Raw genomic sequence first — 27,162 nt, 5'->3', positions numbered from 1 at the left:
ATTGCGTTGCCACTAAGTGAACGCGCCTTATTAGTCAAGCTGTTTTATCAGCGGGATGAAAATGCCAGTGCTGCTCTTCGTGAATATCGGCGGTTAAAACAGTTACGTAGAGGACCGATGACCATAACCAACTTAAACTTACGAAGAATGGTTGAAAGATTTGAAACAACGGGAATTCTTGGTGTTCAACCAGGTAGTGAATTTATCAAGCAGGAACAAGTTGAAGAAGTTGCAAGCGCCGCTATGGATCAGACGATAGCTAATAAGCAGGTTATCAGCAGTGCACGTTCAATATCACGACAAACAGATACCCCGTTCTCGGCGATGCAGAAGATATTGCGTAAGATCCTGAAATTTTATCCGTATAAGATAACATTCATTAAGTGATACACTGGTCTGAATCTTGGCAAAATCTGGTTGTGAAGCGGTTCTGGTTTACTTGAAAGGCATTGTGTATCAAGGACATGTTCCTGACATTCCTACTTTAAAAGATCAAATAACGTTGCATGTCAGACGAATAAATGCCGATATACTGTGAGTCTCCGTCGAAAACCTCGTGTACCACATGCAATAATTGAGACATCAAGTAGGTGGTCACCTTGAGCCAAATTTCTAAGTTGCTATAAGAAATGTGTTGCTATTTACTGTTTCCATTGGCAGTTATGTATTCGTTTTCCACATATTATGCACTTGCAGCGCCAGGATTTCCCCTATAGACGTTTTTTGGTTTTTTTTTTTTTTTTTGTTAAATTGAAACCACATGCTTTAATGTGTATGGTGACCAAATTTTGTTATATTTCGTCCAGTGCATAACACGCTACAGAGCTCCGAACATCCCCTGTTATTTCTTGATCATCCTGTAATATAAATCGTGTCTGACATATTGCCTCCATCTTATCTTTTTTCCAGAAAATCGTATTGTCTTTCTATATTAAGTCAAGCCCTAATAAAGTGAATATTTTCGGCGTTTTTATATTTATCTATTCCGCTGTGGCACTCTCTATTTAAGCGGGTTTGAAAATTTAATATAGTATATATATCGCGCCTGACACATTGCTTAGATGTTATTTTTTTCCAGTACTATTTTACTATATTAAGTCATGCCCTGATAAAGATGAATAAAGAGGGGGAAAAAATCGTGAGAAATATAACTTTCTTCAGACCATCTTTTGACTTTCAGATGGGTCCAGTAAAATAGTGAACATCTTTTTCACCATTGCAAAGCTTTCACTTTTGGAAAGAATATCAATAATAAGTCTTATTCAGTACATAAATGTAAAATTCAAATTCTTTGTGGAATAATTATTTGTATATCATTATTCTTTCTACTGCAATTTAAAAAAAATGTTTGCTGACCGCGATTCAAAATTGCGAAATCAAACCCAAAATATCCCTAGTGTTGCTTTAAAACGGGACGTGATTAAAACTAAACCAAACTGTATATTAAAAATTAAATTAAACTGTCTCGTGACACAGCAGTGCAAAAAGTATTGGAATAAAATACTGAGGGGCAAAATGAAGGGAGAAAAAATCTGAAATGTTTCCCAATCGTATAAAACAAATCGGTCCTCACTGAACGAAGGGGAACAGTCAGCACTGAATACTTCTCTCTCTAAATATACAGATATTCTGTCTGGATAAGATAAATTTAAAAAAAAAAAATATTTGCTTCCTATTACCCTTCTACTGTCTGCTTCAAAAATAATGTTATTCTATTCAGCTTAAGTATCCACAAAGATAAATAATAAGATAATGTCAAGATTTTTGAATATCCTAAACAGTTGTAAATATTCTCTGAATATTTATTATAACTATTTCTACGTTCATATGGATGTTTTGCGCAAAATGTAAATATGTGCCAAGGTTTTTCAAGGAAATGTCTATAAATGATGCTTTTATCGAGATATTTCGTTGCCTTTAAAAAAAAAAAAAAGGGCGTAAAATGCAAGGGAGGCGAAACAAATTTATTTTTGTGTCTTGAAAAGTGACACATTTCTTATAACCGGGCGTAAAATATAAGCTTTTATGCCGAAAGTGTATATTAGGAATTTATTTTCGTTCCTACTTTGTTTTAATTTAATATTTTATTTAAATATTTTAAACTAAATTTTTTAGTTTAAAATATTTAAATAATTTATAATTTATTTAATTATATTAAATGTCTTGAATTCGTTTTTTTTTTCATGTTCACATTCGAATGGCGCCATTCTTATGGAATCAAAATTTATTTAAGTTGATCGATTAATTTATGATTTAGTTCTGAAAATATCAAAAGTAATATTTTCATTGATAATAAACAATTTCAACAAAATATTAACACCGATAACAAATAAATTGCAAGAAATTCCAAATCTTTATTACATGAAAAAGTAAAAACATAATTGCAAAATCCTGTCTAGAAAGAATGTAATGAAGCTGCCCAAAAAGAATATAAAATGTCAATTTTATGTTACTTATGTCGTTCTAAAAGTCTAAATTTTCTTCTGTCTAAATTTTAATCTTACTAAAAGATTAAAAATTTAAAATCCTCTAAATTAAATTGAAAATTTATTTGAATAAAAATAATATAAATTAAATACATTTTAAATAAATAAAATTATTTTTTTTTCAATTCATTTTTTTAAAAAAAAGAATATCTTTTCAATTAAAATTACTATTAGCGCAAAATATAAGACCAACACTTCATTAAAATGAAGTTGATATGTTTTCTCCGAATATCATTAGAGTGTCTATGTCAATTTTTAGTATTCATTATAAATTTTTAGAATTAGTCATTTTTTAATCAATGTTTACTGCAAAGTGTTACAAAATGTAACAAAAATAATATAGTGAGTGATGAAAATGATTTAAAAAAAATCACAGAAAATAATATTACTAACATTCGAAGCAATGTGAAAGGGACTACAGAACAAGAAAACATTACAACTAATGCATTCCAGTTTTCTCAAAGACGTAAAAAATTCTGTAAAAAATGAAATAGCCTGATATTAAATATTAGTCGCTTTTGGCGACCAGCTGATTTGTTGGAGATGTTGGTGAGTTATAATTTCAACGAAATCGTTAAGAATAAATTCATGTTCATGATACCATCGAATTATCAAATATTAAAGCCGTGTTACTTTAATAATCTTGCATCTGTTTACGGTGTATATGAATCTTTCTAATGGAGACCAGTTCCATGACATTATAGCGCAATTATGATCGGTTCTAAATTTAGTGGTAAATTTAGCTGTGACTTCACCTTTTTATTACTGTCATAAACTATGCAAATATTAAAATGAGCCCTTCTTTAGCTTTCAACAATAGAAGAAAATCACGCCATCAAATATTTGATGAAACAATTAAAATAAAAATTACATAAAATATACTTAAAAATATGTTTAAAATTAAATCTAGACTAAAGTATTTTATGGTAACTAAATTGATATCATTAAAAACATTTTTTTTAAAGATGTAAAAATTTATTTTTGTGCTGGAATAGTTTCGAATGTCAACGCGAATATATATCTAAACCTAGCTTATATTTTTAATTAATAGAAATTCTTTTTAAAATTAAATTAAAATAAAGGCTATTCGAGATAAAAATTTTCTACCCTCCAAAATTTATCTGGACCAAATTTGGTTGCTTTAGGTCAAACGACCTTTGTTCTCACCAGTAGAGCGCCACCACAAACACACATTCATCTTATTTTTAATTGAGATAGAGATATAATGAGGATAGAGATGCTGATAATAAACAGAATCCTTCTTGAACTTTCCACGACGAAATAATAAAAACGATTTAATTTTCAGAACATCAACACAATCGGTCAAAATATTTTTTTTTAAAAAAATCAACAAAATTTAGGGAATATTGCTCACCTTTTGAATTAGCATCATAAAAAGATAATTTTTTAAAATTTTCAAAAGGAGTAAAACTTTTGTTTTTCTTTTTTGTTCACAAATATTTTCTAAAGTTATTGCGGGAAAACGTCGATATTCAGCTTAATTTTTGATAAATTAAAATTTTAAAAAAAAATGCTCCAAGGTGCACATCTCACACTCTAAAATAGTATATATGTGTCAAATTTGATAACTGTCAATCAAACGGCCAGACATGTTGAGCACTACTTTACATACACACAGATTCCTCTTTATTAATAGTAGAGATATATTATAAAATAAGTTATGTTCCAGTATTCGTTTTTATATTTTACAAATTTCTATTTAAAGGATTTTTTTATAATGATATTTTTAAGGGGAATGGTGAGATTAAATTATTAAACTTCCACTAAATATCTGAGTTGTATTTATAAGGAAATGAAGATCTAAGATTTGCTCTTATGAATATGAGGAATTTAACTTAGAAGTATAAATTTATTCAATACTAGCCGCCTTTGGCGACCAGCCGGTTCGCCAATCTTAATGTTCGTTAAAATTTTAATAATTAAATATTTTATGCAATTTCTACTTTAATAGCTTCTTCATCAAAATATTTTTAAACTTCAAATTTTGATTATCATATAATTCATTCATAATATTATAAAGGCCTTCAGTCATAACGTAATATGTATCTCTCTCATTTTCTGTTAGCACCCGTAGAATTTATGCTTTAAATTAAAGTGGAAAGAATTTATCTTCAATTAATATAATAATATTTTTTACTGAAACAAAGCATTTTTTTATAATCTGATTACTGAAAATAGAGTCACTCAGCGTTTAAACTTTATGGGCACTAAAGAATATCTTTTTAAATTTATGTAATATCTCAAGAGTTGGTCAACAAAATTTTCTTAGATTCATTATGAGCAGATCGATTCATTAACAATGCTTAAATGTAAATGCATCAAACACTAAGAAAATAAAACGAATCGTTTAAAATAAACGGTTGAAAACAGGTTTTAAAAAAACTACTTAAAAAACGATGTACTTAAAACTATAAGCATATACAAAAATTATATAACTAACATAAATACAATTTACTTACAAAAGCATGCAACTAACCACGACCTCCGTAATACGACCTCCGTATTACGAAGGTCGTGAACTAACCCAAAAATAATTGAAATCATCTATTGATAACGTTGTCATGGCAACAATCAGTACATAATGCGCATGCGTGAATTTCCTTCGCCGGTTACGTAACGCAAATACGTGATTTTTTCTACGCCAGTTGGGGTAACGCTATGCGGATTAGAAATTTTTAATTTCCTTTATTCTGTTTTATTTTAATTCAAAAGTACTTCAGAATGAATCTGAAAGATTGATTCATTAACAATGTTTAATTTTAAATGCATCAAACATTAAGAAAATAAACAGAATTGATTGAAATAATCCGCCGAAAAATTTTAACCCTAGCCTCATTACTGTTGGGAGAAAAAAAAACTGAAGCCTTTCTCTTTTGGCGCTGGGAATAATGGAAGATTTTTTTGGCGGAAAAGTTGGCGGTGGGGAAAATTTAAGATTTTTTTGGCGGGAAAGTTAGTTTTTAATTAATAATTAAAATTCTAATTAAAAATTCGAAAAAAGAAACCCCAGGTGCACATTCCCAATCTCCAAGGTATACATGTACCAAATTTGGTAGCTGTATGTCAAACGGTCTGGCCTGTAGAGCGCCAACACACACACACACACACACTTTGAGCTTTATTATAAGTATAGATATAGATATAGATATAGATATCCCAAGTTTTATGTTCATCTCTTTAGTGGGGTTATATATCAAAATACTATTTGTAAACTTAAAAAGAAAATACATTACATTATTATTATCTAACTGCATATAAAATTTGCTGAAAGTATAAACAATCTTCAAAAAAGAAAGGAAAACAAATAATAAAGAATTGATTTTTTTTTTTCTTTTATGAAATACTTAATTACAAATAAAAAATTAATAGAAATCTGGGATTTCAAACTATTTATTTAAATTATTATTAATATAAAATTCCAGATCGTGCAAAATTACTTCTAACCTATGAAAACTTTTATTTTAAATTATACTCCAATTTGTTTTACAGCTATATTCTAATAGGAAAAAGAAAAAAATCTCAGATGCTCACAAAAGCATACTTTTAAATAATTATTTTGATTGACTTTAGAATTAATTTATTTTTACGCCTGGTAACACTTTTTATTTTACTTTAAACCTTTATTGCATAATTTAATTACTATATAGCAACTGATACAGAAATTTAATTATACCTACTAACTCAATTTAAAATAGCTAAAAAAAATTGCAGAATTTTTATTATTCTTACTCTATATTACTACTCTACACAAACACAAAAAAATTATATGCAACTATTTTCTGCCTTCAACTTGAATGCAGCTACTGTTAATATAAATAATTTTCAAATTTATGCAGAAATGTTCAAAGCTACCCTCTTTTTAGAATCACTATGCTGGATTCTATATTCAAGACTGAATGAATCATTTTATTAAACATAAATTTTCTTAGGTTTTCTGCTGAAATAATTATAGAATATTATTTTGGAAAGTAAAACATAAGTCAAAACCTTTTTTTAAATAGCTGAGAATTTAATTAGAATGTTGAAAAACATATTCAAGAAAAATATGGCACTAAAATAAATACATAATAATTACTTTCATATTATTTTTATTTGAGCATCAAATTATGAAACTTTTTTTTACAAGCGTGTGTCTTAGTAAGCAAATAGTTGAATTGACTATTTAAATGACAGATGTTTAATTTACATGATGAACACATTTTAAATATGGAAAGTTCTTACAATTAATATCTCTAAGACTATTATTTATTATCATTGTTCTGCATTTGTTTATCCGAATTTTCTACCTCTTTATCTGATGTGGTATCTTTCACCATTTCTACAGGAACCACTCTACTAGAGGTATCCTTGGATGGTTGCATTGGAGCTTCGATGGTCAAATGTCCATTTGCATTTAATCGAGATACTACCGTATCAGGATCTACTCCTTCTGGCAAGCTGAAGGATCTAGTCATTTCATGATATTCATATACATCATCTTTGATTTCATGTTTAGCAGAAATGGACAGTTTGTCGTTAATTACTTTCACAGTTATTTCTTCAGGCTGGTAGTTGGACGTATCCATATGAACTTGAAATTTATTGTCTTTCGTCGTCACTTGGCATTTGGTTTTCGGTTCATAAACTGATATGGCATGGGATTTGCGTTTTCGCTTTCTGCTGTTAGTGAGCTCGTAATCATCGTCCCAATCCAACAAGGCAGCTGGTATTCGGCGAAAGACATGGCCAACTCTCTGATCCATTTCGTTTTCGATCCAAGAGATTTAACTCTCTGATCCAAGAGATTTAACATCGATGGTCGATTTCGACGTCTCCGATGTTCAATAGTAGGCAAAAGTGGAAGATAATCATCGAAAAGATCCGCCAGGGACATTTTATACACAATACCAGAACACTATTTCTCCTGCGAGAAGTAGGAAAAACAAATTCGTTATTTAGTTCACTCTTAGACCAGCTGATGATATCACCAATTACATCAAAATACAACACGAATTCGTTAATCTGAATTAAGCGTGAAGAAAAAATCTTTCACAGATAGCAATACCGTAATAAATCTCAAAAATTACACAATTGATAGAAAGCATTTCAAATGTTTTTTAAATTGCGTTTCCAACGCTCTGTTTTATATAATCGCGGCACCTGCTCCCAGTTCCTTTAGAAAAAGCTAGAACTTTCTTCCAGAAACAAGGCTTACAGTTAAAGTGAAATTTCTAGATGGTGTATGAATAATTCTACAGATGGCAGCACTAGACGAGAGAAAACTCATTTTGTTTTTAAGAAAGAGAGACAACAGCAACGAGCTGTTCACTTTTCAAATAAGAAAGTAAAACATTCAAAAAGGATTCGAACTTTTTGATTTAAATATAGTAAAATGATAATGCTCCTATATGTAGGATTAATTTGTCAACATTATGTTTAAAAGTGTCTTCTTGATAATAGCAAAGGTAATTGCATACAAAAGTATTTTTAATATCATTGAAGCACGCATGTGCACAAAGGCAGTACCCATATGTGTACAAATTATTGAAAACTGTTGTTATAGAATACAATTATAATTTGAAAAAATTATTAACAGTAGTGAAAAATATTGCGCGGAAGTAATACTGATATCATTAAAGAGTTAATCTTTTTGAATTTTAAAATAATGTATGAATAGTTTTTGTACTATGATATGCATCTAAGTTACTAAGAAAATAAATTCATTTAATTTTTAAAAAAAATGAAAACCTCATCTTAGTAAGCATCAACTGCCTAAGAAATAATTATTGTTGAGATTTGCAGAAACAAACTGTTTCCCTTTCTCCTAAAGCTTTTAAAAGTAAAAATAATCAGACATCTAAATTAAAAGCAACTTCGTTCAATCCATTTATTTTGACTCTGATTTTTACATGTTGCCACTTTCAAAAAGTGAAAGTACTACAAGAAAGTAAGACAATGTTTCGTTCCTGGTTTTACCAGTTCAGTCTCTTTTAACAATCCTCCCACCTTTTGATTAATGACACATAAATTAATCAAAACACTAATGAAACAATTATGATTAATTATTTCATGATTATTATGATTATTAATGAAACAATTATGAAGCTAAATAAAGTTAAATAGTTAAAAATTCAATTCTTAGTATAAAAACTTTAAAATTACTTAGAGTTCAAGTAATAAATTTGGATGGGAGTTTAATTTGTCTTCCAGATCTAGTCACGATAGTTCTGAACTTCTGGGACAACTTTGGAACAGAATTGTTCATCTGTGATTCAGAAATTATATTTTCCTTTTCAAGTGTTGCAGTTTCATTTTTCTCATCTGACTCCATAGATGAAGGTATTTCGAGGGGGAATATTTTCTTTATTGGTCGAACTAATTCTTCGGAAGCGGTTTTGACACGAACAACACGAATATTGCCGTCTTTTCCTGGATATATAGACACATTACTTTTTGAACTGTAATAATTTATTCTACCCATAACTGTCCATCCGAGCAAAGATTCCACAGCAACCAATCCGTTTTCTAATTTGTGAACTTTTCCCGTTAACAATGCACCTGCGACGTCTGCTCCAATAAGGATTTCTATTTTCAAATCTTTTCTTCCAACATCAGAGACAGTGATACCTTTTTGTTTCATTTCTTCTATCCATGGTCCAGGCTGCAAACTGGTCACTGGTCCACAAATCTTTAATTGTTCCAAAAGGTTTAATCTTCTAGAATAATTGCCATATAGGCTACTAAGAGACACTTCATAACGTTTGTGGGTTTCTCTCTTTGTTGTGGCTCCTCCAAAAAAAGCATGAATCAAAGTTTCTGTTCCATTTGAATGGCACCCAATTTCTTCAGCCGTTCCTTTTAATATATATGAACGCTGTGATCCAGTGTCAATAAGTGCCCTTACCGTTTTCTGCCTTTTATTAGATTCGATATTCACTAATAAAGTTTGAAGATACACTTCATCTGGATAATTAAAACTGGTACTTGCTAAAGATACCTTTTGTGCATCCTCCTCCTTAATTCTATCATCATCTTTCTTTTTACATGTTTGTAAGTCTGGACACATTACAGCCCAATGTCTTCTTAAGCATATCAAGCATCGAACAGTTGACCTACATTGCTTGGCCCTATGTCCAATTTTTAGGCAGATGAAACATCCATTCCTCTTCTTAATTTCATCATTCCTTTGAGTTAAAGTCATTTTTTGAGCCACAAAACAATTTTGGCTTTCATGTTGTTTCTCACAAAAAATGCAAGAGTTCTTTTTCCCAAGGTTAAATGTTTTCTTATGGCCTGAGAATAATTCATTCGCAGTAGGCACGGGATCTTCATTTTGGAACCTTTTATCCCTTCTAACTTTGTTTCGTGCACCAAAATCAAATTTAAACCCAGTTTTTGCTAGAGAAATTCTCTGCTCTCCCTCAACTTCATTTCTCAAAAATAACAATAATTGTTTTAATTTTTCGGAATAAGTATTTTCTTCTGTGATTATTGATGCATGATTTCTCAGCCAAACTCTTAATAACTCCTCAGGAATACACGATTCAACGAGTGGAAATAACATGGCAGAGTATTTGTCGCTTGTCATTCCAATTGATTCCATCGAACGCAAATAGGATTCTAATTTGTCGTACAGCTCGGACACACTGCACCTTTTTCTTTGCTCAGTTACATTTTTAATAATTAGACTTAACAATTCTCGGATATAAAATTCCACTAAAAGTTCTTCCCGTCCGAATCTATTTTTCAAGCTTTCTATGACTTTGTGATAATTTTCTGCGGTTGCCGGGAAGCTATTTACTATGTCGTGTGGTCTAGTACCAGGTACAGTAGCTTGGATTAAGTAGTGAAATTTGTCTTCATTTTGAATTTCTTTATCATCATGAATTCGTTGGAATTGCCCCCAAAATGGCAACCAATCTTTAATGTCCCCACCGAATTGTTTTAATACTATTTCAGGCAGCTTGAGTTTTCGTTTGTTTAAGTTTGGAGGCACACTGGCGACGGATTGCGCAATTTGGTGAGAGAAGAACATTTCAACTTTAACTTGGATTAAATCTAATTTTTCTTTGTATTCTTCCACGCTTTCCCATTCGCTGTTAAACTGCTCTTCAGAAGAATATCTTGAATCTAAAATTTGAATATCATAAGAACGAAGTTCGTCCGCCAAACGTTTTAAAGTTGTCAATTTTGATCTTAGAAATTCTTCATCCGGGTTTTCTTTATCTATTTCAAATTTAATTCCATTATATATTCTCGTAAAAGATGCTCTAATAGGTTTTCGTCTTTGAATTAGTACTTCCATTTCCATAAACTTAGGCAAAACACGAAAGTAAAATGTAATAGATTGTCTGAACTTGAACGCTCAAAGCATCCGTTACTAAAAAGATAAATAAATTGTCTGACCTGTATTTTTCTTGCTTATTTTCCTAAATCACGTACCGAGGTCACCAAATGTTGAGATTTGCAGAAACAAACTGTTTCCCTTTCTCCTAAAGCTTTTAAAAGTAAAAATAATCAGACATCTAAATTAAGAGCAACTTCGTTCAATCCATTTATTTTGACTCTGATTTTTACATGTTGCCACTTTCAAAAAGTGAAAGTACTACAAGAAAGTAAGACAATGTTTCGTTCCTGGTTTTACCAGTTCAGTCTCTTTTAACAATTATTTGCCGATGCTGGAAGTTATAAATCAAATAATTTGCCTTGTAGAACATTTCGCAAAATTTAACGTAGGTTATATATCAAAATTTATTTACAATACATCAGTCTATAAGCCTTATTATATTAAAATGCCCCTTTGAAAAATTAAAATGATTTATAAGCCTAAAAATCAACCAATTTTTTTCTGCTTTACAAAAGTAAAAAAAGAAAAATTCAATAAAATTGTTAAAGAACTCAGTTTTTAAAATTAACATCAGTATTAGTTTTTAAAAATAAAATTTTATGATAAAAGAAAAAAAGCAAAACATAAATCACTCCTGTATAAAAGAAAATTGATACTAATTGCTTTCAAACTTCCTTTGAAATTATAACTGCTAATCGATATTTTGTATGTTGAAATAGATCAAATGATCAACAATATCATTGAAAGAAAATTTATTTAAAAATAAAAAAGAACTTTTAGATTTCATTATGAGCAATATATGTTGTGGGCAAAAATATACCCTAAAATTGCTTTGTTAAAATTTTTTTTTCAGCAGAAATTTCAAAGTCCCCCAAATTTTTCTTACAAAACAAAGCAACCTATAAAAAATTAGAGCTACTCATATGCATGAACTGCATAACCAGATTTAATTCAATAATCTATAGCCATATCTATAATTAAATAAAACCTGGAGAATTGATGCTTTTCATGCATCAAATAGGAAGTTATGTACTATTAATAAAATAAATTTAAGTTTTTCATGGTTTACAAATCTGAAATATCAATTAATAAATTATCATACAAATAAAGCTATGAAATTTGTGTGCTAAAAGCTTAACTATAATTTAAGTTATTTATAATTATAAAAGCTTAACTATAATTTTAGATTTTTTTTCTAAATTTATAATTTCAAATTTAAAAATGAACTGTTAACATTTCTGTTGAAATTAATGAAAGTTAAATGGTTTGTGGACAATCAAGACATATAAATGCTAGAACAAAATAATTTCCTGATGAAACAAAGATTATTATGCAATTCAAAACGAAATTCTTCTTTCTTGCATGAAACATTTGATATTATTAAGGAAGTTGAAGTAAACAAAGACAGACCTATATATATTAAAGGCATACATATATGCTACAATAGTGGTCAAAATTATGAAAACTTTTTAGGAAAAGTGCATTTTCAAAGGTTAATGGATCATGACAGTAATTTTGTTAAAAGAAATACAATAAAGTTATATATTCTTTTCAAGATAATTTAATAAAAAAATTAATAGAATAATTTTTATAATGAGTATTTCTATTGCAACAACAATTATAAAGAAGAAAATGGAAACATAGGATTACTGACATGTTTAAAATTTCTCACCTATGGTAGTTAATAGATAGGTTTCAGTATCAATAAAAGCTTTGCAACACTGTTGGTTCAGCAATATTTTTAATGCTCAGCTATTATAATGTGATATTATAAATGAATTGTTGATTCAATTAATTGGGCTTTATTGCTGAATTGCTTCTGTAAAAATTTCTTTAGCCTGCTCAATTGATTTTCAGTTGAGTTAAGGTTTGGGCTATTAACATTAAATAGGATTTGGGCAAGTCGTAAAATATGATTGTCCTGCAATCAGTTTTTACATACTTTGGCAATATAAAGAAATCCTGGTTGACATATTAATTTCTGATTATCTGGGAAAAGATCATATGCAGAAAGCAGCAATTTAGGAAAAAATATTTAATCTGTGTATTTCTGAGTTCTTATATTCCCATTAATCACACATTCTAACTCCAGATCCTAATATTAACTGTGTTTGATAGTAAGTGTTATACAATCAGAATGGAAATATTTTTTCTAATCCTCACCTTGTGTACTTTATACATCACTACAAAGTAGTGAGATCTTGGTTTTAATACTCCAAATCATATTTCTTTATTATTCTCTTATGTAGTTAACATAAAGTTTTATTCAGTTTAATCTTTTCAACCTTTGTTTCTGATTTATAAATGGTGTTTAATATGAAATTCTTGCACTTAGATCAGATTCTGGCAACCCACAGCAATGAGTCCTCGCACTCAATTTCACATCCCATTGAACCATTTGATTTTGTATACTCACAGCTGGCCTTCTATAACATAGACATGATTTTTTTAATTAATATTATTATTCTACACTCATTTGACAATGTGCACCTTTTTCTGTCTACCAGTTTTGTTTTCAAGTAGCTGAGTTTATCTACACTTCTTTAAATATTTTGAAATGCCAAGTTTCCATTAACTCTCTTCCTAATTTCATTATAATTAAAGCCTTGTTCGGCAATACAATAATTCTGTATTATTTTTTGGGTGACTAATAGACTCTATATAACCTCTCTTTATATATATATATATATATATATATATATATATATATATATATATATATATATTAATGTTTTGACAACTAAAAAATATTAGAATACAAAAACCATTGATTATTGATAGCAATTACAAAAAGTACTATAAAATGATTGAGTTCCAACACATGGCATCAATGGCAGAATTCGTCTGATAAAGAAATGAGACCTTGTTGGCTGTCTAAATACTCAAAGTGGTTACATTCAAATGAAAAAGCCTTATCAATGTAAGCAAAATATGCTCCTTTCTTCTGGGTTTTTTTAGTAATAACTTAAAATACTGATAACATAGTTTAATATATTACATTCTTGGTTAAATTATCTTTGAAATGATCTATGATTTTATGGTATTAGTGTAAATACTGTTGTAGTATTGAGCCATCAAATCTCCAAAATGCACTTTTTCCAAAAGAATTCCATAATTTTGGCCACTACTCTAGGTAAAAGTCTTGTTTGCAAGACACTAAACATTAACTATTTAATATATTTTAATTTTCATAATATTTCTATAATATACCTCATTAAAAAAAAATTGGTTATGTTTGCACTATCATGACAATTCTCTTAATTTAATAAAAGATAACTGATAATTTATTTTATGCATAGTTCTGTAGAAAATGCGATTTGAACTCTATAAATAGCAAATATCCAGAACTTCACAAATTCTTCAGAAGAATGGGATGTATAAAATCCAATATAATTGCTGCAGAATGCTTTTGGTATGTTGATAATTGGTTGATATAATTTGTATTACCAAATAATTTCTTAGCTCATGATTATCCATATTGAGAATAATAAAATCAACAGCAGCAAAGTATATAAGAATAATGTATAGAATTTGGTTTTTTTAATCAATGCAGCCCAATCAGACTGTGTTAAATTGTTAGGGGTAGGATAATTCTTCGATATCAATTGATAAAAAAATGAAATCATATATATATATATATTCCTTCAATTTTCCTAACCTAAACCTAAGTTTCACAGAAACAACCATCCATTTTCTTGGTGATTATTAACTTTTAGATTAATCTATTGAAAATCAACTTACCAATTTACTTTTTTGCATTTTAAATAAAAATATTTTTAAAAATCTTTTTGATGTGGAAAGCTGAAATTCATTGAATATGGCAATTACAGAGGAAAAGATAAATTTTATATAAAGAAATCTACTTTTAAACAATCAGGTGTTCAACAATTATTTAAAAAAATAATAACTAGCTTTTAAGAGAGATAATTTATCCATTGACTGAAAATATTCTAATTTGTGATTATTATACAACGATTGAATATAACATTACAAATACTATATAAAAAATACTGTACATTAAACTACCTTTTTCTACATTTGTACAATTATCATTAAGTAATGATAATTGTACATGAATCTGAAAATGGTATGAATAATGAGTACAATGGCTCTGAAAATGGCGTTAATTCACTTACAATATCATAACCATTATTTTTAAAAGAGTGAAAGATTATTCAAATAAAGATGCACTTACTTTTGAATTTCCCAAATACTATCTATCCTGCAAAATGAAGTAAACCCATGTTAGTCTGCTACATATTAAATGCACGGTGCCATTTTAGTATTCATAGCACATTTTGTATGAAAAAAAAAAGCATATGATAATATGTAGGTAGATTTCAGAAAGTTAGTTTTATCCTGATTGTGAAGTAGCCAGAAATGAATCTATTAATGCTTTACTGAACTTTCAAAAGTGAATTATTAAGATTTTAGTTCTAATACATTCTATTGAAATTGTTACTGTTTTGTTATATCACAGTATAAATAAAAAATGTATACTTTAAATTTTTTAAAAATGAGCTCATTTTTATTACTATACAAGAAAAATTTATATACAATTAGAAATTTTAAGAATTTCTACATGATTATGAACAGATGAAATCACAATGCAGTGGCATCACAACATAACATTCAGAAAAAAACAACAGACTAGCTGTTTCACTACAAAAGAAAATGAAAGACAATTATTAAATTATAAATACATTAAGAATGATGTTCATGATTCATATTTCTCTTTTATTTTTTTTATCAATTCTACTTCTTTTTCTGAGCGAATGTATTTAGAGATTTCAGAATCTGATATTTCAACATCTGGTTTATTCCAATTTGGTTGAAAGTCACAACGTCTTTCAATATCCACAACTTCAGTTTCTTTCGTAACAGTTGAAACCCTTCTATACATAGAAAATTCTTTTCTAGCTATTTCATCAGTCTTGTATATATCAGTTAACAGATCATTCCGTAAGGTTTTTGAGTTTTCCAAGATATAATTTAAGTGAAACAAAATATTCTTTTCATTCACATAGTTTTTAGAACAAGATGGTATGTTCTTACCTAATTTAAGTAGCATGTGTTTTATCTCCGAGACTTTAGGAGATGATTTAGTGTATGGTAATGAGAAGTCTGAACAGAATTGTTTCACGGTCAGTGACTTTAAACCTGGATAAATACTTTTCCAACACAGATATCCAGCTGCTGCGATAACACCTTCAGGAGACCTTCCTGACATTAACCAACAATCATGTGCCAATTTGACCAAAGCTGTTGTTTTCGTAATAAACTCATCTTTATTATCTACAACAGATGCAAAAATCTTTGCAACAGTAGATTCTAGCATTTCAGAAGTACTTATTTGAAGAGCTGCCTCAGAGATATCAACAAGTTCTTTGCAGTCTGAACTTTTCCGATCACTGCAAAATTCTTTGATTACTTTGGAAAACTTATAAACTTTTTTCATAGGACATTGTATCTTAGCACTTAAGTCACTTAAAGAAGCATACTGATTATGTTTCTGTTTTATGTGAATTAAGCAACAACCTGCAAGAATACCAAAATCTTCTTTCCTAGCAAAAGATTTTGATGAACAAATATGTTTCAGAAGATCTTCTATTTCAACTTTCATGTTAGGAGAGATTCCATATTTGATGCACAAATTTTCTAAAACTGTCAATCCATAATCAAGACTAGGTGAATTCTTTTTATCTTTCCATGGAATAAATTTGGGCATTTTCTCAGAACCAAAAACATTGAATTCACTTCCAAAGTAAATTTCATCTGTAACTGCTCCACAAGTTTTGCAAACTTGACCCTATAAAAATGAAAAATAATGTGTAAGAAAGCATAAATTAAAGTAAGGGATTGGAAGAAATAAGACAGAAAATGTTTTAATAATAAATTGAAAACGAGTAAATAAATATATAAACCATGGAGAGATTATGTATTAGTTATTTTTTTTTTATTTTATGAATTAACTTTAACATAATTTTTAACATTTGTTCCATAATTAGCCAATAGATCAACCAATATAGAAAATGAAGAATAAAGACAGGAAACTACTCCCCTTTTTGAATTTTTGGGAAATCAAAACTATAATAGCATTGGATTGCCTAGGGAGGATCAAATTCTTCTCTTTATCAGTATTTCTTCCAGTAATGATAAAGCTATCTATTATGTACATCATAATATAATAACAACAATAATATAGTTATAGTGATAGGCACATATAAATATTCCGTCGATTAGTGTTTTAAAGAGGTAGCAAAATGCTAATGGTCTATCTGTACACATTATATATTAAAGCATTAAAGTGTAATATATATATAAGCTAGAAAGCAAAATTATTAAAAATATACTACATTTATTTTATGTAAAAAGGTACTTCTTCACAACCTCTACTCTGACATCACATGATCTCTCCTCATCATAACTTTAACAGAAAAATGTTATCATCTGCTTCTGCTACTTAGCATTTTCACTTAATGGAAGAAATCTAACAAAAGAAGCATATAAAGTGCTGCCTTTCAGTCTTTAAGTGAATTCTAGTTAAAACTTAAAGATTTTTCTTTTAAACAGATTCGATCCATTGAATGTTACCTCAAATGTAGCTGATGTGATTTGACTTATTCACATCAGCTATTTATTTACTTAGGAAAGTAAATATTTTTTACATTTTGCTTGATGTAGGTAGTAAAGCATATTCTTGTATATCATTGCAGACTAAATGTAAACAATTATTAACTATTGATATTTTCTTCTAAAGCAAAAAATTTTAAATTAATAAAAATTTAGAGAACTCACATATTGCTTTGTATTTCCAAATTTTAATGATCATGGACATGTGTTTAGTATAAATAATATTTTTAAAACAGATGTAAATCAGCAACAACTGATATATTTTTATTATATTATACAGAATGAATAATCAAAAATAAATTGGATAGATTTCAAATACAATAATCAAACGGTTTTAGAAGAAATGTTATACAAACCTCAAAATCCATATAACCACAACGCTGGCAAGGTACTTCAGGTTCCATCTAAAAATAAATAAATAAAAATAAATTCAAAATTGGAGTAAATATATATATATATATATAAACTTGAACGTTATTTTTAAAAACATCATGTATCATATGTAAACGAAAGAATATTAAAGCAAAATTATTGCCTTTTTGTACCTGGGACATTACATTTCCCAATATGTAAAAAGAAATGCTGTTTATGCAACATTTGTAGTTAGTTTTAGAGCAAGGGTTCCAAATTTATGTATTGCCTGAAGTTATGCAGCAGAGGAGTATGCAGGAGTAATGTTAGTAATGGTAAAAAACACAACATAAAAGGAATTAAAATTATATTTGATAAAATATTTAATATCTTTTATAAATATAGAACAATGTGATAAAAGCATTCTCATCCAAAGACTACTTTTCCACATATTACTTTTATATCTTATGACCATACTGTATAGATGGTTTCAAATGCTCAAGAATTACATTTTGTTTCATTAACTTTATGTTTTATCCCATAGTTGGGTAACAATATACTTTGTGTTAAATATTTAGTTTTATATACATATTTTTTCAAAATGTTAAATTTTATTTTTTAATTTGGCAATAATATGATTTTTAGAATTTTAAAATCTTTCAGTCTTATCATTTCTTCCCTTTCTTTTTAATGTTTATATAAAAAAAATCAATTTGGAGTAATAAAAGCAGTGAGATATTAAAGTTCTTTGTGTTCATAAAAATTTGACAAATTTTCAATGACAATTTTGAAAATTGCCTTTGACTTCATAAAAATTTGAAAGATAATAATCATAATATATTGAGTTATATAATAATCATAATATAATATATGTTTGTATAATTTTTCACTTTTTAAATAATACTAAAGCAAAAACTTTCATAATGGCTTTAAAATTTTTAATAAAAGTAAAATATAATTGTACAAGTAATCCTAATTCCTTAAAACCTATTGTATCAGTATTTAACAATAAATTTATTTTAATTTATCATTAATTAACATTTTATCTTTACTATGTATTAATTTCATTATTGGAATTGTGAAAATAAGTTTGAAAAGAAATTGGGATATCAAGAATTTAATTCTTTCAACCAATAGCTGCAAGTAAAAAGAAATTCAACAATCCATTATTAAAAGGAAAAAAAAAAAAAAAAAAAAAAAGGGAAAAAGAAATTTGAAACCTGATTAGTATTACTCAAAAATAAACCTCTTCATTCAAATTCTGAAATTCTTAGTTATGGAGTAAAAAAATTCTGAGCTAAAGCACTGAATATTTCAATTTATTTTTAAGCACCTTCAAGGCAGAGAAAATTTTTAAATAATCCTTCAAATAGAGGTTACCAAAATTTATAACACAAAATCTCCAAACTTTCTCAAATTAAAAAGAAATTCATGTTTTAATTTTAGAAGAGTGAAAAAGAAGCTGAATCCAAACAGAATAATTCAAAGATGAATGGATAGAAATTTATTTGTGAGCAAATAGAAAAGATAGTGATAAACCAGCAAGCTTGAAAATATAGCCAGAACTAAATAATGCAATGTATAAATTTATTGTTTATATTTTGAATATGCCATTATAATGGCATTTTCAATAACTGTTATAAGATAAATTTTTCCATAAGTTATAAATCCAAATATAATAGCAAACACAATAAATTTAATTGAGAAGGGGAGGATTATTATTAAACTTCTAATAGCTAAATTTCAAAATAACTTAAAATATAGAGATCTTCACAAAATAAAGTAATTAGTATAAAAATTTTAGTAATTAAAAAATTACAAAAAAAGGAAATTCAAAATATAGTGAGCGTTTTATAAAATAAATACTTATAGTATTTAAAAAGATGGGCTAATTATTATTTTCAGTCTAATTTGTAACAGATACTTCTTTTTATGTCAAAAATTCTTTTTAAAAAATTCAGTGAACCCAAAATTTGCCAATTTCATTATGATTTTTTTTATCTCACTCGCATATGATTGAAACTTTACCAAAAAATTAACTTTCATTAAAAAATAATAACTTAAATAAAAAAAATTAAAATGACACATTTTTAAAATGGACAAAAGAGTACTGAATATTTCTGCTAGCCCCATTCAGATTTTTAATTTGATAGATTGTTTGAAAAAATTGTCATTGCAAAACCATAATTGTAAATTTTCAAGACAATTTATACAGAGTTAAGAATCTGTATAAAATTATAAATTTTTATAAGGCTAAAAAAAAACTTATATTTCTCAGTCCATTTTAAAAATGTTGTTCACTAAATATTTTTTATTTAAATAATTATTTCCTTATTTTTAGCCTTGTGAATGTGAAATTTTGCTATTGATTATGTATGTAAAATTTTGCAATCAATTTTAAACTAGTTTCCAGCTGAGCTACATCTAATGTCAAAATTAGTCAAAAAGAAAAAACAGTCAAGAAAAATAATTAATATTGCATTACCACAAAATTCTGAGCTATACTGAAACTTTCAAGTCTCTAGCTTATTGAGAAGTTAGCTCAAAATTGATTAAAAATTTTTATCTAACAGTCAAGAAAGAAAGTTAAGTTTAAAGTCTCTGTTAAATCAGGAAGTTAGTTCAAAATTGACTGCAAATTTTTATTGAACAGACAAACATATATGAAAGTGAGTAAATAAAATTATGTTTAAAAAGAATACAAGACTAATGGGATCATTTTACAATGATATATCGATGTATTCTACTTCAAGTCAAATATTTTAGAAATTAATGTAATCACAAAAATGATTAGCTGAACAAGTCAGAACTGAAGCTAATGCACATAACATATCACTTTTTATAATATTTATCAAAAAAACATATATTAATTTCACATCAGAATCATATAAGTAATTCTAACATCAAACTGGAATACAAGATACAAAATAAAAAAGAAAGAAAGAAATATTTTCAATTTGCTCTCATATATAATAATGCACTAAAATTAAAAATGTAAAGAATGAATCTGCTTCAATTATAATTCTTATGGATAAAATCCAACAAAACTTTTTTATATGCAAAATTTTTATGAAAACTATATTGTATATCAATAATAAGTCAGTCATCAATAAAATATAAACAATTCATTAAAAAAGGATTCATTTAATACAGCTATTAAACTAACTTACTTTAATTTCACTTGAATACCTTTCAAAGCATTAACAACAAAAATACCTAAATGTGGTGCTTGCAAACTTCCATCAGTTATGATAAACAAAATCCTAAAGCATCTACCTATTGGAAGAAAATAAATTGCATTTAAAATTACTACCAGACAATAGTATATGAAACAAAAGTATTAACAACTAACCAGTTGTAAATGGTACCTTTTTTTTAAAAAAATTACTTATACAGTATTACTCAAGAATTTCACTTATAAACCAGTCAAAGAAATTTTATGGTATTATTAAGTAGGATTAAGTAATATTGAGCAGAATATAGTTTGACATTCTCTGATCTTACATCAGATTCTTTAAACAAGAGAAAATGATTTTTATTTATTTTAATTTTAAGAAGTGCAAAAAATTGCTTAATAAAAAGATTTCAAATTCCAGACTATTTTATCTTTAAAATGTTTATTGCTCACAAATATATCATAGAAAAAAAAATTCCACAATCTTAACAAACGAGTGTCAAATAGTAGATAATTTGTAGCAACTAATATTTATGCTATTTGACAGTATGTAACTATGAACTATTTGGTAGATACTTTATTAAGCATCATAGTAGATCTATATTGGGTTTAAGGTTAAAAATAATATAATATGATAGAATCAAATTAGCTGCTGGCAACAAAAAGTTAAAATTTGTCTTTTTCACTCCTATATATTACAAAAAAGCATTAATGTCAACATTTCAATTCGACAATAACTGCTAAAGATATAATGAAAAATTATCATAAATTCTTTAATGTATAAACAAAATTATATAAACATGCATATTAGAAATCAATTAATTCTACAAGATATAAATTTTAAAATTCAAACATAATGTAGTATAACTCTAGTACTATACAATTAAATTGAAAGTGAAATGTAGCAACAAAAAAAAATCTTTTAATTTTACAACTATCAGAAAAAGCATAGACAATGAATACACAAATAAAATATTTTAGAAAGATTGCACTTCTAGAAATCTTATTTAGTATTAATGTAAAAACTGTAATATATGCATCAAACTTGATGAAGTAAAATATAATTTATTTGCACTGTCTTAATATAAAATATTCTTAAACAGTAAATGAAAATTTTTATTTATTTATCCAGCCATTATCAGATCTTTAAAAATATTTTTAGTATCAATTATTAAGTTAATTAAGGTACCATAATTATTAATTCACATAAGAATTCATATCATGAAAATATTTTCCTTGCCTTAAAACCAATAAAAAACTTTTAATTTTAAGTAAAATGAAAATATTTTTTTAAAATTCTCAAATGAATATTTCTAAGCTTACAAGATGAAGATGCACAATAAATATAGCATACATAGCAATTCAAACTATATACCTAAAAAGATATTAATGTTTTTACTTCACTCTTTAAAGACAAAATAATTCCTTCATTTTAACATAGTTGGCCACTACCTTAAATGAAATACCATGAAAATTTTTATAATTTATAAAATGACGCAATATGTGATCGAAAAATTATCTTCCTATTCCGCCAAAAAAAATCATCAAAAGAACTCAATACCAAATCAATCAATGGCTAAAATATCTTATATTTAGATTTTGTTCATTTTGGCTAAGATGTAATGCAAGCATTTTAGAAGAAACATACAAATTTCCAAACTTTTTGTAGCATTTATTTACGAGCCATTTTTTTTCTCTATTGAAAATTTCAAGAATTTTGAATAATCAAGTTCAATAAACAGGAGGAAAATGCATATCTATTATACGCTGACATAAAATTAATTTTCTATTCATTCCTTTTTGCTGAATTATTCGGAAATAACCCGTCAAAAACAATTCGATCAAAATACATAGCACTTTATCAGTACAAATAAATCTTGTGATTAAAAAAGGAGAAATAATCAAAAACAGTTTAACAATAGTGAATCAAGCAAAATTAAATATATAAACAAACCTTCTTATTCTAGCAAAATGAATTCAATATTAAAAAATGCATCATTCAAAATTTTTTTTCTCTACATTATTTGACAAGCCGGAAGGAAAACACAATGTTGATTGGAAACATCTGGTAATTTTGTTTTGCTAACGGTTTACAGTTAATGGAGATTCTTTATTATTCAGATAATTTTGAGTTCCAGGAAACAACTTAAGGACTCTATTTAAATCGTGAACCAGAAGTTTTCTATCCAGATATAGAGATTTTTTGAATAACAAATAATTTTGCTATGGTTATTTTTAAATATTTGTTCCAAATGTCTGTTATTTCAAACATACTATTAATTAAAAGTTATTAATTAATATAAAATATAAAATTTATTAATTGCAATTAATACTTAATTTACTAATTTAAGCAACATGTGATTGAATTAATTTATCTATTTAAGCTTACTTGTTAAATTTGATTTTTTTTTCAAAACTATTTATTTAATTTCTTTATTGGAGTAAACCATTTTCTGAAAAATTTGAATTAAATATATATGTCATTTCTTTAAATTGTTTACTTTAGCTCTATATTCTTTCAATAGATGACACCAGAAGTACACGGAATATATGCAAAATCAAGTAACAAGCAATTAAAAAGGACTTGCATGGAATAGTGCATCTTCAAACACGAATATCGGAAAGTCAAGGTTACTCTCATGAAGTGGAGCGGCGACTTCACACTTTCCGGTGAAGTCACTGCTCCGATAAATTTCAGTGATATGCAATTCAATGATACGATAATTCCAATAACCGGTCCATTCACTTTTCAATCCATTCCCAGATTTCTCCTTTTCTGTTTTGTTCGAGAGCTTCCATTGGACAGATCGTATCGATTTTTACTTTCCAGTGAAGTCACCGCTCCGGTAAATTTCAGTGATATCGTATCGGTTGTTACTTTCTATCGTGATCCAAAACCTGCAATCGAAATATCACCAGTAAGATCGTATCAAGTAGAGATGCATAATCCACGATTTTTTGAATAACAAATAATATTGCTATTGTTATTTTTAAATATGCGTTCCAAATATCTGTTATTTCAATCATATTATTAATTAAAAATAATTACTTAATATTAAATATAAAATTTATTAATTGTAATTAATACTTAATTTACTAATTTAATTAACGTGTGATTGAATTAATTTATCTATTTCAGCTTACTTCTTAAATTTTTTTTTCTCAAAACTATTTATTTAAAAGAGTGAACCATTTTCTGGAAAAGATGAGTTAAAAATATATGTCATTTCTTTAAAATGTTTACTTTAGTCCTATATTCTACCAATAGATGGCGCCAGCAGTAAACAGAATACATGTAATCAAAGTCAATCATGTCACGAGCAATTAAAAATGATCTGTATGGAATAGTGCATCATCAAATACGAATATCGGTCACTCCCGTAAAGTGGAGCGGTGACTTCGCACTTTCCATGCAGTGAAGCCTCGCACTTTCTGGTGAAAGCACCGCTGCGATAAATTTCAGTGATATGCAATTCAATGATACGATACGATAATTCCAATAACCGGTCCGTTCACTTTTCAATCCAATCACAGATTTCTTTCGAGAGCTTCCATTGGACAGATCGTATCGTCACCGCTCAGGCAAATTTCAGTGATATCGTATCGATTGTTAGTTTCTATCGTGATCCAAAACTTGTAATCGAAATATCATCAGTAAGATCGTATGAAGGATTTGAATCCCACCCCTCTTTGAAAAGTATTGATCAATTGTATTTGTGACTTTTTGATATTTTTTACGTAATAACCGATCTGAAAATATTCGTCATCCCTAGTATCAAGGATTTGAATCACACCCCCTTTTTGAAAAGTATTGATCACTGGTATTTGTGACTTTATGATATTGGTTACGTAATAAACGCTCGTAAAATATCCGTCACTCCTATCCAGATATTTATGCAGTTAATATTTCATGTTATTTTTCTGTACAGATCTTGTGGTGATCAAAGGTTGAAACAACTTAATTTAATTTTCAGTTCATAATTTCAACATTTTATGCCAATTTTTCTTGTCATTATTCTACATTCTTTTCCGCATGTTGATAATGTGTGCTTCTTCAAACATTTTAATATTCTACACTTGTAAATATTCTATTACTTGTAAATAAAATTATCATGTTCCTATAAATATTCAAGTTAAATTTATATGATATAAATTTTCAATATATTTTCCAAACAGAACACGATTTTCTAATAAAGTAAAATTCGAAATTGAAACAGAGCAAAATATAAGACTTATAAATTTCACAATGCCGTGCTTAAATATTGTATAACATAGTTTCCTAAAATGTTATAAACATCTTTAAATTTAAACCCAACTATCAAAAACGAATTTTATTATTATTATAATTCCGTTTCCTCATTAGCACAAAATGCTTAACATTATTGTTACGACATCTTCACAATACTTAAGGCATTCAAATTAATAATAATATCATGAAGATATCTTGTGATAATAGGATTGGTTGCATTCCAGCATCGCTGGATTACGCTGTAAAAACATTTGTTGCTTTTGGTTTATTTTACCTTTTTTTTATTTCTATTGCATTAGAAACTCATTAAGAAATTAGTAATTGGGAACTTTTGTTGTTATTCGGTGCCTCATTTGTTCAACTAATCACACTTTGAATGGTGAAAATAGATTATGTATTTCTGTATCTAATTGTTCTTTCAATCAGTTAATTTAGAAGAAAAAAACCCATTCATTTTAGGAATATAATTTGAAATAAAAAAGTGGTAGTGGTTTTTACTCATAATTTGTTATTGGGAAAAATTATAGAAGTTAAATTCATCAATAATTACTTTTAAAACTATAGAAATGTTACGATTTCTTCGTATAATCATTCATTTAGTTACAGTAAAATTTCAAAGATGAGTGTGTATCTTTACATAGCAATGAATATTTACTAATATCCTTTTCGTTGTCTAAACTTTGGCCAGAAAGTGTAATAGGTTACAGCAAATACTGTGTGAATCTCCAAAACATTGTAACATTTTTTTAAAAAATCCTTAAAAAACCACAACATTTATTCGTTTGATAAGCAATTTGTATGATAATATCATATATATTTAAATGATATTTCACTGAATAATTTTGTGCATGGACTATGTATAGTAAAAGTTGTTATGAAGAACAATAATTATAAAAGCAATTTTTTTTAAACTATTTTTAGTCATATAAAAGTAACATTAATTTATTTTAATTTAAATAAATAAGGAAACATTTTTGATGCCAGTCAACATCGAGTAGATATCATAACAATATTGTTGGGCGTTTTGTGTTAATAGGGAAAGATGCTACAGGTTTGTCTGAATACTTCATATAAGACACATAAAAACGATTAATAAAACTGTATATTTTATTGTTGAATATTAAATTTATAATATTACTATCACAGTGTTAGGCTTTGCGTAGGTTTTACAAAATAGTTTTCACAATACTGTTCGTACTTTGTTCAATGTAGAACTTAATGTATAATTTGCAAAATGCTATGCAATATTTTATAATGCTCAGTTCTTAATGAAAACTTTTTTAGTTAATTTTTTTTAATTGCAATAACAAATAGAATGAAATCTTAAATTGAACGCATATTTTTGTGCCAAATATTATTATAAAAATAATGCTTTTTTAAAATTTTAAATAATGCTAAACATTGTACAAATAACTGGTGCGCATGCTGTGCTTTTCGGTACGCATAATATATTAAACTTCTCCCATTCGTTACTTCGAAATTGCATGCAAACTGAGATGCACTTGACATGAAAATTTTTACCCCTTTGTTTTGTTAGTTTTTTATTTTTTATTTATTAAAGATTTAATAGTTATTTTGTTAGATATTATCCTATTTAGAAAGTTCGAAAAGCATCCAAGGTTTAAATTTAAGTCCGCGCTTTAGTTCCTTTAAATATATTTTATCTTTATTCTTTAAGACAGCGTGTCTCTTTTCCTTTCTATTTTGCATTTTGCATTCATTTAAATTCTTTTCTAAAGCTGATTTTTCTTCATGACAGTATTGTTCAACATTATGCAAAGTCTTTTTACAATATTATGGTGCTTTTAGGATGATTAAACGTTCCGTTTAAACAATTGCTTAAACCATTTTTCAACTAATTGGAAGGTCAAGTTCAAATGACAATAAAAATTCTCTAAGAGATCAATCCTGTGGAAAGGTT

General features: G+C 27.5%; 3 protein-coding genes across 3 annotated transcripts; all 3 read right to left on the bottom strand.

Annotated features, from left to right (window-relative positions):
• Positions 1 to 6,637: 6,637 nt before the first annotated feature.
• Positions 6,638 to 8,364, bottom strand: LOC129961717 (heat shock protein 27-like). The gene has a single exon (XM_056075262.1). It carries the CDS (start codon positions 7,247 to 7,249, stop codon positions 6,749 to 6,751), a length of 501 nt encoding a protein of 166 aa, XP_055931237.1. The 5' UTR covers positions 7,250 to 8,364; the 3' UTR covers positions 6,638 to 6,748.
• A 291-nt stretch (positions 8,365 to 8,655) lies between these two features.
• On the bottom strand, positions 8,656 to 10,791 carry LOC129962221 (uncharacterized). The gene has a single exon (XM_056075961.1). The coding sequence runs from the start codon at positions 10,789 to 10,791 to the stop codon at positions 8,656 to 8,658; it is 2,136 nt and encodes a 711-aa protein (XP_055931936.1).
• Positions 10,792 to 15,453: 4,662 nt separating this feature from the next.
• Positions 15,454 to 23,030, bottom strand: LOC129961678 (transcription factor IIIB 50 kDa subunit-like). Its single transcript, XM_056075209.1, has 4 exons — positions 22,947 to 23,030; positions 20,988 to 21,093; positions 17,823 to 17,870; positions 15,454 to 16,642 (listed from the first exon to the last, which is right to left on the bottom strand). Exons 3-4 carry the CDS (start codon positions 17,868 to 17,870, stop codon positions 15,551 to 15,553), a joined length of 1,140 nt encoding a protein of 379 aa, XP_055931184.1. The 5' UTR covers positions 20,988 to 21,093; positions 22,947 to 23,030; the 3' UTR covers positions 15,454 to 15,550.
• Positions 23,031 to 27,162: the final 4,132 nt, after the last annotated feature.

The sequence above is a fragment of the Argiope bruennichi genome, chromosome 2 (genome assembly GCF_947563725.1).
Source record: "Argiope bruennichi chromosome 2, qqArgBrue1.1, whole genome shotgun sequence".
NCBI lineage: Eukaryota > Metazoa > Arthropoda > Arachnida > Araneae > Araneidae > Argiope > Argiope bruennichi.
The sequence above is the reverse complement of the archived record's forward strand: the minus strand, read 5'-3'. Positions and strand labels throughout refer to the sequence as shown.

What these genes read in the sequence shown, in the direction of transcription:
- LOC129961717 (XM_056075262.1), bottom strand. Translation starts at nt 7,249, where the DNA reads ATGGATCAGAGAGTTGGCCATGTCTTTCGCCGAATACCAGCTGCCTTG.
- LOC129962221 (XM_056075961.1), bottom strand. Translation starts at nt 10,791, where the DNA reads ATGGAAGTACTAATTCAAAGACGAAAACCTATTAGAGCATCTTTTACG.
- LOC129961678 (XM_056075209.1), bottom strand. Translation starts at nt 17,870, where the DNA reads ATGGAACCTGAAGTACCTTGCCAGCGTTGTGGTTATATGGATTTTGAG. An exon ending in GTGGTTATATGGATTTTGAG is followed by an intron (nt 16,643 to 17,822) that starts GTTTGTATAACA and finishes TCATTTTTATAG; the next exon opens with GGTCAAGTTTGCAAAACTTG.